Consider the following 15193-nt stretch of genomic DNA (forward strand, 5'->3'; position numbering starts at 1 on the left):
ATGCAGTTTTATTGGCATTAGCATATCAGATTTATGAGCTTATCGGATAGAATTTCAGGGTTCGTTCTAAAACGTCAGCTTGCAGAGGCTGAGTCGCATTTACAACCAATTAACTCATCACTTTCCACGTAACCTACCTCTAACCTAAGGTACCTTACCTACCTACCTAACTTCTAGGTAACCCTTTCTAATACTAACGAGCAACGACGGCGACGGCAACGGCAACGGCAACAGCGACAGCGATAGAAAATTCGATTGATTTCCCAACGTGGCGGCGCATTTACAAAGTTCACTCCGTAATGATCTGAAATAACGAAACCCGCACGACGGTCGCAGCGGTGCCCCGCCGACTTTCACCATGGACGCGCCGCCAGTCAAGCTCTCGGAGCTCCTCCGACTCCCAGATGATCTCGATAGGATCCCCACGCTGAAGCTGGAATTCACGCGTAAGAAAGCTGCCGTAGACTCGCAGCTGAGGGGAGGCCTACGGGATCAACTTGAGATGACCCAAACTGGCATGAACGGTATTACCGACGGCCAGAAGACATTACAAGCCATTAGGGACGAGATGATGAAGATCGATAAGCTTTGCTCCGAATCCCAGGACATGATTAAGGACTTCACAAGCATAAATTTGGTATCGCAGGCGCACAGGAACTTCGGTGCTGTGGAAACCATGGTCGAGAATCTTCAGACATTTAACGATCGCCTTAATAGGGTTGAGAGTATGTTGGATGAGGACGAGGTCGACAAGGAGAACATGCCGAACCTTCTTTCCGTCCATTACGAGTTAACCCAGCTACGAAATATCCGAGACGATGCCATGGAGCAGATACAGCGAGCCAACGACCCCAGCCTAGAACGCACACTAGAAAGTTACTTCTCGAGATTAGACGATGCGATTTACAGGTTCGATGACCTCATCGGTCTCATCGCCTTGAATATGATCAATCTCTTGATCGCCGACAACAATAGTCTCGTGGTTCGTCTGGCAGTTATCGTCGAGGCCGAGGAGAAGAGCGATCAGAGAGTCGAGGCTCTTCAAGAAGCATTAAAAGATCACAAGGAAATGGCCACGCGGTTCCAAAGTATCACCGACGGTGCCAAGAAGGTCCGAGGATACAAGGAGAAATTCTTAAAGGCAATCTCTGTCACCTGCGAAGGGCAATTTGCCGAAGCTAGAGGGGAGTTCTTAGACGACCCCGCGAAGCTAGAGAAAGTGATGAAGTGGTTCTTCAACGACCTCAACGCCGTCAAGCAAGGGATGGTACCACTGATGCCCAAGAAGTGGAAGATCCTCAAGACCTACGGCGACATATATCACCAGCTAATGCACGACTTCCTCGTCGGCATGATAGACGACCCCGAATCCAGCTCGGCGAACACGCTCGAGATTATCAACTGGCCCGAGAAGTACTATAAGAAGATGCGGAAGCTAGGCTTCGCGGAGAGCGACCTCAAACCCCACGTGATCGACAACCGAGAACAAGAGCTAGTTAAGGACTTCCGCCAGCTTATCATCAAATTCCTCGACGAATGGATCGAGCGCATCTTCGCGCAGGAGAGGCGCGACTTTGCGGACCGAAATGGGGACGGCTCGAACTTGGATACGGATGAGTATGGCTATTTCCGTACCAAGAATCTGGTCGACATGTGGCGCATGTTGCGAGAGCAGGTCGACGCCGCCGCCACCTCGCAGAGAACAGATGTCGTCGAGGGCGTTATTGACGCCATGTTCGTCCGGCTGCGGGGTCGCCAGCAGTCTTTCCAGAAGATGCTCGAGGACGAAGCGGCGTTATACGAGACAGATAAGGTACCCGAGCTGGAGGGTTTCCAGGCATTACAGGATTGGCTCATTGCTACTGCCAATGACCAGATGGCCTGCATCGACGACAACGAGGAAGAGGGTCGCTTTGCTTACCTTACGAGCTTCAAGCAGAAGTTCGAACCTCTAGTTACGCCCCAGTACATGGAGCGCGCCGAGAACGAGATAATCTCGCTTAGTGAAAGTTATATCGACTTAAGCACCTGGTGCCTTAATAAGTTTGCTCAGCTCGTCATATCAGTCGACTTCAAGAGTGTGATGCCGACGTTCTTCACGCCACGATGGTACGAGACGACGGCGATGAAACAGATGGTCATCACGATAGAGGAATACGTCGGCGACTATCAACAAGTACTCCACCACTCGCTGGTGGACGTGTTCATCCAGATCCTGGCGGACGAGCTGCTGGTGCAGTACCTGATGAGCGTGCGGAACAAGGGGGCCAAGTTCCGGCGGTCGGAGCCGTTCCAGGACAAGATCTTCAACGACGTGTCGACGGCGTTCGAGTACTTCCGGAACATCCCGAACCCGGACCTGAGCAACGACATCACGCAGAGCTGGCGCGTGACGGAGAACTTTTTAGGCTTGTTGACCGCCCCCAAGGAGTCCGTCCCCGACGTCTTCCAGGACTTCAAGACCAAGTACTGGGACCTCCAGATCACCTGGGTCGAGGCCGTGCTCAGGTCCCGCGACGACTTCGAGAGGAGCATGCTCAACGCCGTCAAGGCGCGCGCCGCGCAAATGGATGTCGTTAGGGGCGCCGAGACGATCATGGGTAAGGTTAAGTAACTCGAGTAAGTAAGTTGAGTACCTTGTGGAGAAAGAGGTTACCTATATGGATGGTGGAGGGATGGATGAGAGACGGTGATACCTGGGTTTTAAAAGGAAGGACGCGTATGCGTACCTAACCTATGTATGTGCGAGTCTTGTAATGATAAATAAAATACGATGTTATTTTATAATCTAAGTGGACTGTGAGTTGAATTAATCATTTAATGAACTAAAGGCTACGTTTAAGCATTTCTCACTTTGCCCTTGAAGTTGCTTATGACCAGTTATTTCTTGTCAGTAGTTCCCGTCCTCTCGTCTCTACTCCGTTTACATTAGGTACCTAGGTAAAGTATTTTGACTTCATGATCTCCTATTGTTTGAGTATAGCTGAAGGTATGGCATTTGTATACTTCCAGTTCTCATGATATACCATTTTGTGTCAATACTTTCTAATTGCGACTTATCATTTTACGCAACTAGATGATATCTTACGGCATTTTACAATATTGCTGCGGCAGCTTTAATACATACATGGTAGACTCACTGGCATCCTTTCCAAAAACTCGTTTGCCCGCAACGCATTTATTGTCTTTTGGAGTATACGGGAATAAATCTCGAGTAATCGACCTTGGAATAATCCGTCTAGTGACAGGTAGGTAGTCCTTATTCTCTGCCTTCGCAAAAGCCACAGACCAATCGTGGATCACGCGTACCTTACATGTGACACAACTGCTACTATTTTGGAGCCGGAAGCCAGCCTCCATTAGGCTAAAGGTGTCTTGCCTTTGATCTCCCGACCCTCTGGTTAGGGATAAGAAAAATCAGCTTAGTCCCTGCGTACGGTTTTGGGGGTTTGTGAATCATTCGTAATCAAGTGAAACGACAGCTCGAAAACGACAGGAGGTTGAAGGTATATACCATACCTACATTATCAATAGCTAGCTCCGTGTTAGATACTTGCCACTGAATTATACTCCGGGTGGTACAAGTAAATAGTATTGGCTAACAGGGACATATTGGAGGGTACTTCAAAAGACGTCTCTTCATGGTAGAACCTCGTTTCCACGGTCTTTGTGCGATAGGCTGCTTACGTTTTGCTGCAGGTACCTCGTATTCACCACGACCTCAACGTATTCCGCATTTAGAACTATCCGGCGCCTCTCATGTATATTGACCTTCCGGTCCACGATTGCATGACATAGCCATGCATGGGCCCTCTTGCTGAAGGGTTGAATTTCCGAGACAAGCCTATACAGGTCCCGGATCTACTCCCAAAAGGCTGCCTGAATATTACGGTTCCCGGATAGAAGATCTCAAGGATCCAAGGTTTCAGCCTACTTATGTACTGTGTCGGCGATTACTCGAGATAGCTGTCATATGATCATCAATATAATTTTTAAACTGCCAGAGGCTCAGTTCCCTCAGTAGAGTAGGCGTCGACTAAAATCCGAATGATCTGAACACTATGGCCGAAACAAAGCCAAATGCCGCGTCATTGAATATTACGGAACTTCTTGCCGGTGCTAAGCTTTATAGACACGAATAAGGACGATCCGGATGGAGACCCGACTATGCAGTACGTCAGGGGTAGTATGCACCTCCGGCGATTGTAAAAGGTTCATGCCGGCCGGCTGATATAGCTGTACTCGCACAGCTGAAAAGAAGGGACTACAGATGATGCATACTTGAGATTTCGTGAATGAGTAGGACCGGCTTCAGATCAGCTGTCCACTTATTTCAATAATTGTTGCAAAAGGGTAAGCGTATAATGAGTATTGAGTGCGAGCTGACCATACGCGGTACAGTGTATAAATTGATTCTGATAGACGGGAACTCAGCAATTGTTTCCATCGAGATCCTGCATTCGACACTGGAGGAATTTCTTTGCAATCGTTCTGTCGTAATTTTTCGTCAGGTCATTACTCAGACGATCAATGACAGCATATCAGCAACAATAGAAAAAGAAAAAAAGAAAGGAGATAGGTAATATATGTATAAAAATGGTAAGCAGTATGCGCCTTAAATAAGCTGTTGTGCTACAAAAGGAATTACTCATAGACGCCGTAGTATTGCCACTTATATAATAAGATCGACAATTTAATCAACTCTACATAGTACTTTTAATTTGGGAAACAAACCGAACTATCTCAATGGCAATTGGTGGATTATGTCGTACAATAACGGTGTTGCTGGTGACGCTGTATGTTAGAGCTATTGGCAGCCGTATTGACTGACAGCACTCACCGCTGATGATGTGGCTGGCTGACTTATCATAGATATTGAAGACTTAGGAGGCTGGATGTAGAAACAACGGTATTGGTTGCCAAGTCTTAGCTGAAATACCTATTGAAAGCATAGCGAGCGTCGCAACTTGATGCTTGAACTCTGTGAGATAACGACCTCTGATCCCTGGGGCATCTGCCGAAGTAAGGAATGCGATACGGATGTGATCTAGATAGCAGGACTCGTCGTGTTGTGGGGTATTTCCAAATCTAATAGGATGGTAATAAGGCATCTAAAGGATAAATAACAGCACCATGGAGACGGTAAGTCACTCGGGCGAACCGGGTAGATCGACAACCGGACCGGTACCTTGACGGGAAATAGAATGGTCTGGTCGTATTGCAACTATCTGGTGTAACTTGGCCCTCGTGGTCAGCCCTGACAGGACGAACTTAACAGTAGCATCAGGGACACGGCAGGAGGAAAAAGGACATTAAAATAGCGATCCAACGAGATCAGCCGACGCATCGTATACTAGTTGCATAGCGTCGTGAGCGAATCCGTCGAGCTCGCGTAGCTTCCATCATGGAGAGCTATCTCGCTCGGATAGAGGACTACCGATATATCAGTACCTAAATGGTCAAGAAAACCACAATACCCCAAGGATGGATATATTAAAAACGTTTATCCCGGCATATTCCCATCGTCGACGTCAATGGTAGCTGAGAAAGGTTATGTTATCTGCTTTCTAGAGAAATTTCCACCGGACAACGAGGAGCCGTACGACGTCGTACGCGGGTATGTGGGTTGTACTTATGTACGTAAAGGTGAGATCGAAAGGATTGATCATCAGCATGGTTTATCCTGGTATCGACTTTTACATGGCGCTAGCCCTTCTACCATGTATTCCGTACATAACATAGTAAAAGTTGATTGAACGCTGCAAGGAGACGACGCCAGGACGCCCATCACCGACCAGCGGCTTCACACCGCGGCCGCATTAGATGCAAACGACCTTCGGCCGTCGGGGAGCTGTCATTATGCATTTGTTGGCTTGGCTTAGGAGGGGAATTGGTTGTGGTAGATGCATATGCTCTGCAGATTCAAGCACCCGGGGCTCTGGAAACAGACTTGGCAATGAAACTTGTAAGTTCAAGGTTGTATATCTGTAGTTATCCCGCCACCAAACAATGACAAACATCGATGCGGGCCAAGCTCATCAAGGGGGTGTACGTACCTAGGTAGGCTTGGCTCTGGGAACCGTCACGCACGAAAGGCGCTTGGCGTATGTGCAATGTCACGAGAAGCTGATTGAGGATGGTGTGCTCTGGGTGTGCTCTGGGTGTGCTTGGGTATGATAAGTCTCGGCTTGGCTGGGCTTGTCTAAAGGTGGTTAATTATTTTGAGAGGTGGTTGAAAAGCTTAAAAAGTCAAGTGACGCTGACTGCAGTTGCAGTTGCAGCGGCTTGCTTCTGCTTTCTGCTTCTGCAGTTTGAACAGTTGGCCGTTACCTACGACGTCACTAATAGTACCAGGTAGTGACCTATCTCCTACCTCATGTAGGTACCTACTATCTAGAGCTTCAGGTACTTTGCTTCCACCGTACCTTCCATTTCCAGCCCTATAGTGGTCTATAGTGGTCTAGCTAAGCTACCTCTAGGTAGTAGCTAAGTGGAAGTTCCCCTCTAAGATCTCCTCTATTCGTACCTAAATTCGTAAGGCTTTCAAGGGGTTCCGGAACCACTGGCACCAACCGTCTTTCAGAGCCATAAACCCCGCTATAAACCATGCCGAAAGCGCCCCTCTGGCTCCTAATCGGCTCCCAATCGAGTTCCCTCGGCCCCTGTAATATTCTAAACCCCTCGGCTCTCATGGCTTCATCCTACTGGATTAAGATGGACCCGGGTTCCTGTGACCCTCGCTATTGGCCTCGTCGGTCTTGCGCCTGAAGCGTGATTGCCCGAATCAACGTCGAGGCCATTCGTGTCATGTCAATTCATTCCTTCCTCTTCCAGCGCTCGAAACAGGAAAACAAAGGAAGGAGGAAGTTGTTGAGGATAAAGTTGGGCCGACGTTTGGAGGAAGTTTATTCTAAACTAGTAGAAAAATATTTGAAATTTGTACTTTTGACAACAAATTTTTTTTTCCCTTTACCTTTTAGCTTTTGGACGGGAGCTTGACCCACGCCTAACGTTCAACATACGCATACACCCCCCCCCCCAAAACTCACGTCTAACTTCTGCCGCGATCGCAACCGAGACTTTGTCTTGTTTGGATGAGAAGATAAAAGGTAATCAATCTAGTACCTGACTTGTATACGGTCTTGGATCACACGTGGACGCCGACAGCTCTTCGGTCCGGCAAGATTTCCTCTTTGTCGATCACGATACGCACCCCCCAGAATCTTGCCCGTCATTCCCAGACGCCCTCTCAGCGTTCATCGCCGACCAGCAGCCTCTCTTCGGAACCCCTTGAACAAATCATCTCTTGGTCCTGCACAAAGCCGCCGGCAGCTAACTCGATTGTCCGCGAACTACATGTCCATTGCGTAACCTGAGGATCCAATGGGAGCCTCTTACACACACCAGTCCCGATAGCATCTCAAGTAGGACGCAGTCATGGAAAGCAATGGCAGCCACGCCAAGGACAAGAGGCCCGACAACGACGCCAGGTCTAAGGACAACACCCCTACGACCTCAACCACCACCACACCCCCTGATAATACCAATAAGAGCCCCAAGAAGAGGCGCAAGGTAAACCATGGTATGCCGTACCATACTTCTAAAAATTCCCCCCCCTCAAAAATTATCTTGAACTCACCTCGATGCTGTCCTCGCTGTATCTGTCTGTCCCATGGGCTAATTTTGGTCGCGCGTTCCTACAGCTTGTGTATACTGCCGTCGATCTGTAAGTCCTCATTTAACATGTTTGTCAGACACTCTTAATCCATTGGTTCCACGTCTGCGTATCTACGCATGTAGAAATGCTGGCGCCCCTCCCCCCTTGTTGACGGATGGGTTTTTTTTTTCCAAACTGCAACCGCCTAGGTTGCTGATGTCACGGGTGATGCGCCCGGGTCTTTTCTAGTATTTGTGCGTGCGTGTTGTTGGGCTTCACAAAGTACTTTGCTAATTCCAATATTTCCGGGGGTTATAGCATATGACTTGCGATCTCGTATGTAAGATCTGTTCCTACTCTTCTGCGTCTACGGCTTGGGGGCCGTTATCCGGGTTTGCGTGAGCCAAGATTAACCGGGGACCTACCCCTATCGAACAGGAGAGACCATGCACGAGATGTATCAAGCGCAATATTGGCCATCTTTGCCATGATGAGCCCCGGGATCCGGATTCAAAGAAGCTCAAAAGCACCCCCGGTGCGGCTGGACATGACGAGTCGGAGATCCAGCCCGAGCTACCTCAGAATTCAATAGATCAGGGTGCCGCTGCTATGGCACCACCGTCATTCGATGGGACTGGAGCAGTTCAAAGACCCAAGCAAGGTTTTGGTGCAGGTGCACTAGGTCAGGCAAACCCACTACAGCTTGTGTCACCAAATCCGGTCTCTAGTATGCAGGCCAATGGCTCTGGCAGCAATATGAACCAATGTAGGTTTTGTAAAACCCTTGTGAACGTCGTGCCGGCTAGGGGAAAAAAAAAGCTGAATTATTCTCGTAGTTGGTGGGTTCTCTGATGCCTGGCTCTCCGCCCAAAATCAATTCCACGATATGCATCACTACCATCCTCAATATATGCTTGCTCCGGAAGTCTCCCACGAGTTCAATCTTCTCAATGATTTTCTAAATACTAGCCTCCTCGATGACGCGGGGACCTTGCCGGACGACCAGAGTCTATTGTTTAGGAATAACCACTCGCAACCTAACCAGTCCGACATGGCAAGTTACGTGGCTGGCAACAGCAACATTCTATCCACGAACTCGATGCAGGCAGGCTCCATGCCTCCGCCAAGCACGGAGGCCGGCGCCGGTGCCGCCTCAGCAGATAAGACGCGAGAATTCTACCTTCAAGCGGCGGATCCATCAGGCAACGACACACCAGAGGCACGTATGCATAGTGTAATGAAAGCCAAATATAACGCGGGTCTTCTGAAGCCGTTCAATTATATCAAAGGCTACGCTCGGTTGTCATCGTACATGGACAGCCATATTGCTCCTACGTCGAAGCAGAAGATCCTGCGACAGCTAGATCGCTTTCGACCTAAGTTCCGAGAGAAGGTGCAGGGACTTACAGATATAGAGCTTGTCTACGTGGAGATGTGGTTCGAGAAGACGCTACTGGAATACGACCGAGTGTTTGCAGCTATGGCCGTTCCGGCTTGCTGCTGGAGAAGAACCGGAGAGATCTTTAGAGGCAACAAGGAAATGGCTGAACTGATCCACGTTCCGGTGGATAAGTTACGAGATGTACGTCTTAGGATAATGACGATCAGAAAGTCTGCTAATAAACTCTCCGTGTAGGGTAAAATTTCTCTTCACGAGATACTGACGGAAGAGTCGCTCGTGCGGTATTGGGAGGAATTTGGCACTATCGCGTTCGATGCGGCGCACGACACGCTTTTAACAGCGTGTGCTTTAAAGACCCCAGATGATCGATCGAACAATCCGGTAATCAACTGTTGTTTTTCTTTTATGATACGTAGGGACGATCACAAGATGTGAGTAGCGATTCTTGGACTTAGACGAATATTATGGCCAGGTATAGGGATGATGCTAACAACTGTTTGTATTCATACAGACCCAGCCTCATCGTCGGCAATTTCCTTCCGCATGACCCTTCGCATTCTTAGAAGCATATCATATCATATCTCTATCCCGAATACTAGCTCACATTCGAACAATTTTTATTTGCCTTCTATTTGGGCTTTGAAGTAGGTATATTTTTCGCATTGGCTACTATACGTTATTCCACTGGCGTAATGATGGGGGATTTCCAAAGGCGATTGGGTATTGGCTATTGGCTATTACAAGATGTGATAATCACGTATTCAATCTTATCAAGGCCTCTCAGGGGTCACTTTAGGGGACCACGTCATTTCTAGTGGCGGTAACTATCGTTAGAGATACATCTTTTGGGGTAGTAAGAGGAAGTAGAGGGAGAACGGGAAGTAACGATGGTATCCTACTAGGTTTGGAAGGTGATATTGGGTCTTTCTGCTACGACTTCCCCTGATTGGAAAGTAAAGTACAACACTACTTTCTCGTACCTGACTACTATAGACTTTTTTTTTTCTAGTTCTGGAACAAAGACAAATAGAATTACACCAACCAGTTTTCATACTTTTTACATCGCTGCCAACTAACTTGCGATATTTCTTTTCGTTTTTTCGGAGGTGATTGCGGTAACTGTTAACTAACCCCTTAGTCAGGCTGTCGACATTCGAAACCCTTCCGATTCTGGCCCTTTCTCGATGCCAATCGGCGTTGCTTCCGCCAACACACCCATCCAGATATAGGCATCGTCAACCATCTTTCTTAAACCAACCCTCGACTGGGTTCAGTAGGTAGTATTCATATCCACAAGGACGGCATCAGACAAAGCCACACTGCAGGACATCTCAATATATTGATCAGCCTATCTGTATCGGACCCTTTACGTTCCCGGATGCCTCAGAATGGATACCTCCGCAAATTCGTCACATTCTGCCCGGGATAAGCGTATTAAGCCTATCATAAGTCCGTACCCCCGTGCCGTTTAGGAAGGTATACTGACTTCCTAAGCTTTCTCTCGTGATCTTCGGAAGCAGTTGCCGAGCAAGAATGATGAACAAGTGCCGTGCAATCAAATTGACGAGTTAAGGGAACAAATCAGCGCTATCAGATCTTATTCTCTTAAATCCCCGGGCTCACATCGTCATGCACAGCTAGACAGCGCAGGTACTGACCTTTGGAACTGGTGTGTTAAGGTTAAACGTGAAGATGGTAAAGAGACATCACCAGCTCGAAGGAGGTTTTTGACGCTTGCTCGCGTCTTCTCGTTTCTGATTCTGGTGCTGGCGCAATGGGGTGATCATAACGCACCGGGTGATCTCCTGCGCCTGGAAAAATTGGCAATCAAAACCGGCAGATCTTGTATTGGTATATTGCATCTTTGTCCGACCGTATTTGCAGCGCTGCATGATTTGCTGACACTGGTGCAGTAGATGGCGAACTTAAGTTTGCTTTCATTGCTTTGCAGAAGGCCGCAGAATATAACGGACTGCTGCAGAGTATGCAAGAAAAGCTGCCGGTCGAAGAGCTTGATGCCTGCAGGAACCTGGAGGCGGAGTGTGTTATACTTCGTATAGTACTGGTAAGGTGCATATTATTAATGTATACCCCTCGTTCAGCTTCTGACAGCTCCAGAAGGCCTGGAAAGAAGACCGCCTTGACGTAGCCGACCATCTTTATGAAAAGGTACAAGATTGCAAGCGTACTACAAATCCAGCGTCGGTAGAGAACTTTGCCGACTCCCTCTTTGAGATTGGGAACGACTTGATAGCAAAGAAGAACTTCTCACTAGCAGTGAAGTGGCTAGAAAGGGCGTATGAATTCATTAACAGCCAAGACCTCGAGCAGCTATCAAGAGAAGTCGTCGAGTTAAGACTAACAATATCGCAAGCACTCATTCGCGCATATTTGAACTTAAATACGCCAGAAAGCTTCAAGAGCGCCGAAAACCATGTCTGTTACATTGAATCCGAGCTTGGTGACAAGCTTGTTGTTCTTCTACTTAGGTTGGAACTCCTACTCAGCTCACCAGCCGAAGTATTCGACAGCAATGCATATGCGGCTATCCTGCGGCGTATGATTGGGACCCTTGAGATCTCAGAATCGAGTTTCAATATTATGATACACCATGTACGTAAGTTAGACGACAAGAGTCCAAGCCTAGCCTCATCTATTCTTGGCGAATTCATAACATTGAGAGTATTGCCCACCCAACATGGCACCTGGATTGAAAGAGCCGTCGTGCTTTGCGTGCAGATGGCAGCAGCACGTCGGGATACATACGAAACAATACAAGAGCTCGGGGCGATATTTGATAATATCGCGGCCAAAGTAGAAACGTCACTGTCAGCCGCTGCTGTTCTCGCCATACAAGTGGTCAGCCAGCCACCTGACCTTCTTTATCTCTTTGGATGGGGGCTAATTATTTATTAGCTCATATGGAAAAAAGTCGATGCCGCATTCAATGAAGGAGCGTTGGATATTACAGAGAAATGGTGCCACGTAGCCATACACCCAGCGCTCCGTCATTCCGGGCCGGCGAATACAGCGAAGATCACCAGGTAGGCTCCGCCTATTTAGGTACCTATGTAGTAGTATGTGTTGCCTGACGAAAACAGGAAGCTGATGTGCTGTGCACTTCAAAGAAACAGCTTAGAGAACGCTACAGAAATCCTCCAATCTATGAGTGAATCGAGTAAGCGAGAGCCAATGACGCTCTACCTCGCGTACAAATTAGCTGTGAGAGGCAGAGATCGGGAGATGGCCTCCAACTGTTTAAGACATATCATCGAAGCCTCGCCAAAAGACCCACAATATTTGTACGCATGCTGCATAGACGCACAAGAAGCTAATGACAAAGTGTGCGCGATCGAGGCTTTGAAATATTTGATACAAAACTCCGAATACAACTCTTCGGATGCTGTTCATCTTCCGGCACTGCTTCGGGTCGTAATACGCCTTGAGATATCACTTCTCAAGGACAAGGAGGAGGAGGACGCCGACCGTAACCTGATAATAGACGATATTTGCCAAATTTTCGAAGGGGGTAAGCTTTTCATATATGGATTCATCGAGTTATACTGAATTGTGTAGTTGTGCCAGCCATACAGAGAGACCCGCGGAATGGTAGCGGCGACAAGATATTCACGGTAGAAGAACTGGATTGGTTTGGCAAAAACGCCTATAACCTAGCCGTCAAAATGGTCAATATTTGGCAGCCGAGGCAAAGTATCCGCATCTTCCAATGCTGCCTTTCAATCATCTCCCAATATCCTAATGATATACCAACCCAGGCAGTCGAGGATCTGTCACTACGTACGATGTTCTGTCATTTTCTAATGGCAACAGTGCACATTGCCTTGGCCCGCGCCCAAGATGACATCGAAATGCAGCTTCAAGACTACCTCTTGATGCGTAATCATGTCAATGGCTTTGATAAGGGCGGAGAGGTTCGGTTAAACACATTAGATGAAGTGTCCAAAAACGACTTACAACTGAAGCTTTCGACCCTTCTCGTTTTTGATTTTGAAGGGGCTATATGTCTCAAGTCGTAGGATGACTTATCAGAGATCATATTAAAAGCTCAGTCCTGCCACAAATTATCCATATTTCAGGCAATGGCAGATTGTCTCCTACGAGCCCAGTCAGTCCCCGGACAAGGTATGAATCTGTAGCGGTGGGATTATTGCGTGTTCTGACAGATGATAGTACTATATTCTACACTGCGTAAGATCATAAATCACATATTTTTGCTTGAACACTTCGACAATGAAAAGCTCGCAAAATACCTGCGATGTTTACTCAAGGCGACTCTCGCTTCAGAACCGGAGTATCCCCTTAAAGTAATGGAGGATATCTGCAGGCTTGTCAAGCAATGCGCAAGTGTACTGACCCTTTAAATTACGGATTAGAGAAAGTGAAGTTGCTGAACATGGACACAGAGCGAACGGCCTATTCCGCCTCTCGAGGTTGAATGGTTTGCTACGACAGCGTTCAACCACGGCGTAGACTTGTACGGAATCAACGAAGATAAGCTCAGCAAGCAGTGGATCGCACACGCACTTACCTTGGCGCATTACCATGAAGATGGAGGCGACATGGAGCGGGAGCTTCAGAAGAGGCAAATTAACCTTAAATTCGATTCGTGATACTCCATTATCTACCTCGAGGGATACTAAGAAGCTCATGTAAACTCACATTCTTCACTAGCTGTCAAGATATCTCTAGTATCATACATGACAACTTCAATGGACTATATAATTTAGCCAGAATGACTGACTTGTTGAAAAGTATACAAAATTTCAAATGTGAGAACGGGTAAATTTCTGTAACTCCTCCAAGCTGAGTCAAGGAAGCGAGATAGTCATGACGTATTCGATATGGTTGACTTTGCGCCATGGCTTAAAAGCATTTCGTATCGGCAATACATGTAAAGGAGATGTCCGCCGTATCTACAGTTTGACAATCTTGAGGTCCCATTTACCATCAAAATCTTTAGGAGACAGTATAACACAGCGAAAATGGTGAAGGATAAGCAGACTGTTATAGAGTGAGTCTTTAAACTTCGCCGCAAACTAGGAGATAACTTGTTCTAGTACTGCGCGCAAACCTTCGGGGCGCTAATGATGGGGTTTACTACCAGGGAATTCAACGACCTCGTCAACATGTCGGCTTCGGACCTCGAGACTTGGCTTAAAGGGGAGTCATCGGAGTCAGCGGGCTGGAGCAAGGATGACGGCTCAGGGGAGACGGTTGGGCACGAGAGGTATGTACTATCCCCGTCGCTACCCACGCCCCCTTTTTCGGTCAGCCCCCCATAACCCTACCCTTGATCAAGTCCGCCTCGTATAAGTACGTACATACATACATACATACATACATACATACATACATACATACATACATACATACACATATCGTCTACCTGCTTGGAAAGACTAATGCAGAGGAAGCGGGCGAAAGATTATCGAGATCCTGGAGAAGAATTCGGACAAGGACCCGGGTAAATACGAGCAAAGCGATATCGACCACATGCGTCGCGTCGTCGCGTATTGTAAACGACACCTCGCGCAGGAGGACAAGGCAAAGCAGAACCCGGATAGTAAGAGCGCGAGGAGCTTGAAGAATTGGGGGCACGATCCTGCGAAAGAATAGGGGGGAGAGAGCACCAGCTAGATTGATATGGGTACCTATGGCTTTCTCAAATACCTGGACAGGATGGAATGAATGAATACATGATCATTAGGGATACCAAAATAGAAAGAAGAAATTTATGGAAGTACCTAAAATGAGAACGAAATGAGAAAAAAAAAAAAAGAGAAAAAGAAAAAGGAAAGGAAAAAGGAAAGAAATTCTATCTCCGGTACGGGGAATCGAACCCCGAGCTCCTCGGTGAAAACGAGGTATGTTAGCCGTTACACTATACCGGACTGAACGCTTTGTTCGTGACTTATTCACGCTGCGTGATTCTAGCCCTACGTCTTATTGACTTATATATTTAGCGGCGGTTTGTGGGCGAGCTAGCAGCCCGGTTTGGTTTGGGGGCAAGTGGATCCTAAATTCATTTGCTAGTATCGTGTTGTTTGCTAGGTAAACGGCAATATGCGCGAGAGACTTGGTCAATTCCCGTACATGTAAACTGTTTTCTTTTT

The 15193-nt window shown here is 47.5% G+C and overlaps 4 protein-coding genes and 1 non-coding gene across 5 annotated transcripts; 4 read left to right on the forward strand and 1 right to left on the reverse strand.

Moving 5' to 3' along the window:
* Positions 1–2: 2 nt before the first annotated feature.
* F4812DRAFT_414096 (exocyst complex component Sec6) lies at positions 3–2857 on the forward strand. Its single transcript, XM_047932850.1, has one exon. It carries the CDS (start codon positions 359–361, stop codon positions 2612–2614), a length of 2256 nt encoding a protein of 751 aa, XP_047793765.1. The 5' UTR covers positions 3–358; the 3' UTR covers positions 2615–2857.
* Positions 2858–7731: 4874 nt separating this feature from the next.
* Positions 7732–10187, forward strand: F4812DRAFT_179319 (uncharacterized protein). The gene is made up of 4 exons (XM_047930018.1): positions 7732–7993; positions 8096–8423; positions 8494–9239; positions 9294–10187. Exons 1-4 carry the CDS (start codon positions 7979–7981, stop codon positions 9492–9494), a joined length of 1290 nt encoding a protein of 429 aa, XP_047793766.1. The 5' UTR covers positions 7732–7978; the 3' UTR covers positions 9495–10187.
* Positions 10188–10447: 260 nt separating this feature from the next.
* F4812DRAFT_449514 (SPO22-domain-containing protein) lies at positions 10448–13690 on the forward strand (the record flags this gene model as incomplete). The annotated part of the gene is made up of 10 exons (XM_047935981.1): positions 10448–10508; positions 10554–10910; positions 10973–11124; positions 11181–11918; positions 11976–12103; positions 12161–12588; positions 12636–13082; positions 13125–13202; positions 13251–13426; positions 13484–13690. 10 exons carry the CDS (start codon positions 10448–10450, stop codon positions 13688–13690), a joined length of 2772 nt encoding a protein of 923 aa, XP_047793767.1.
* A 372-nt stretch (positions 13691–14062) lies between these two features.
* On the forward strand, positions 14063–14696 carry F4812DRAFT_455565 (uncharacterized protein; the record flags this gene model as incomplete). The annotated part of the gene is made up of 3 exons (XM_047936845.1): positions 14063–14091; positions 14185–14307; positions 14495–14696. 3 exons carry the CDS (start codon positions 14063–14065, stop codon positions 14694–14696), a joined length of 354 nt encoding a protein of 117 aa, XP_047793768.1.
* A 203-nt stretch (positions 14697–14899) lies between these two features.
* F4812DRAFT_t36 lies at positions 14900–14971 on the reverse strand. The gene has a single exon. It is a non-coding gene; the product is annotated as a tRNA-Glu (tRNA).
* Positions 14972–15193: the final 222 nt, after the last annotated feature.

This window comes from Daldinia caldariorum (genome assembly GCF_022478825.1).
Source record: "Daldinia caldariorum strain CBS 122874 unplaced genomic scaffold F4812scaffold_2, whole genome shotgun sequence".
In the NCBI taxonomy this organism is placed as follows: Eukaryota; Fungi; Ascomycota; class Sordariomycetes; order Xylariales; family Hypoxylaceae; genus Daldinia; species Daldinia caldariorum.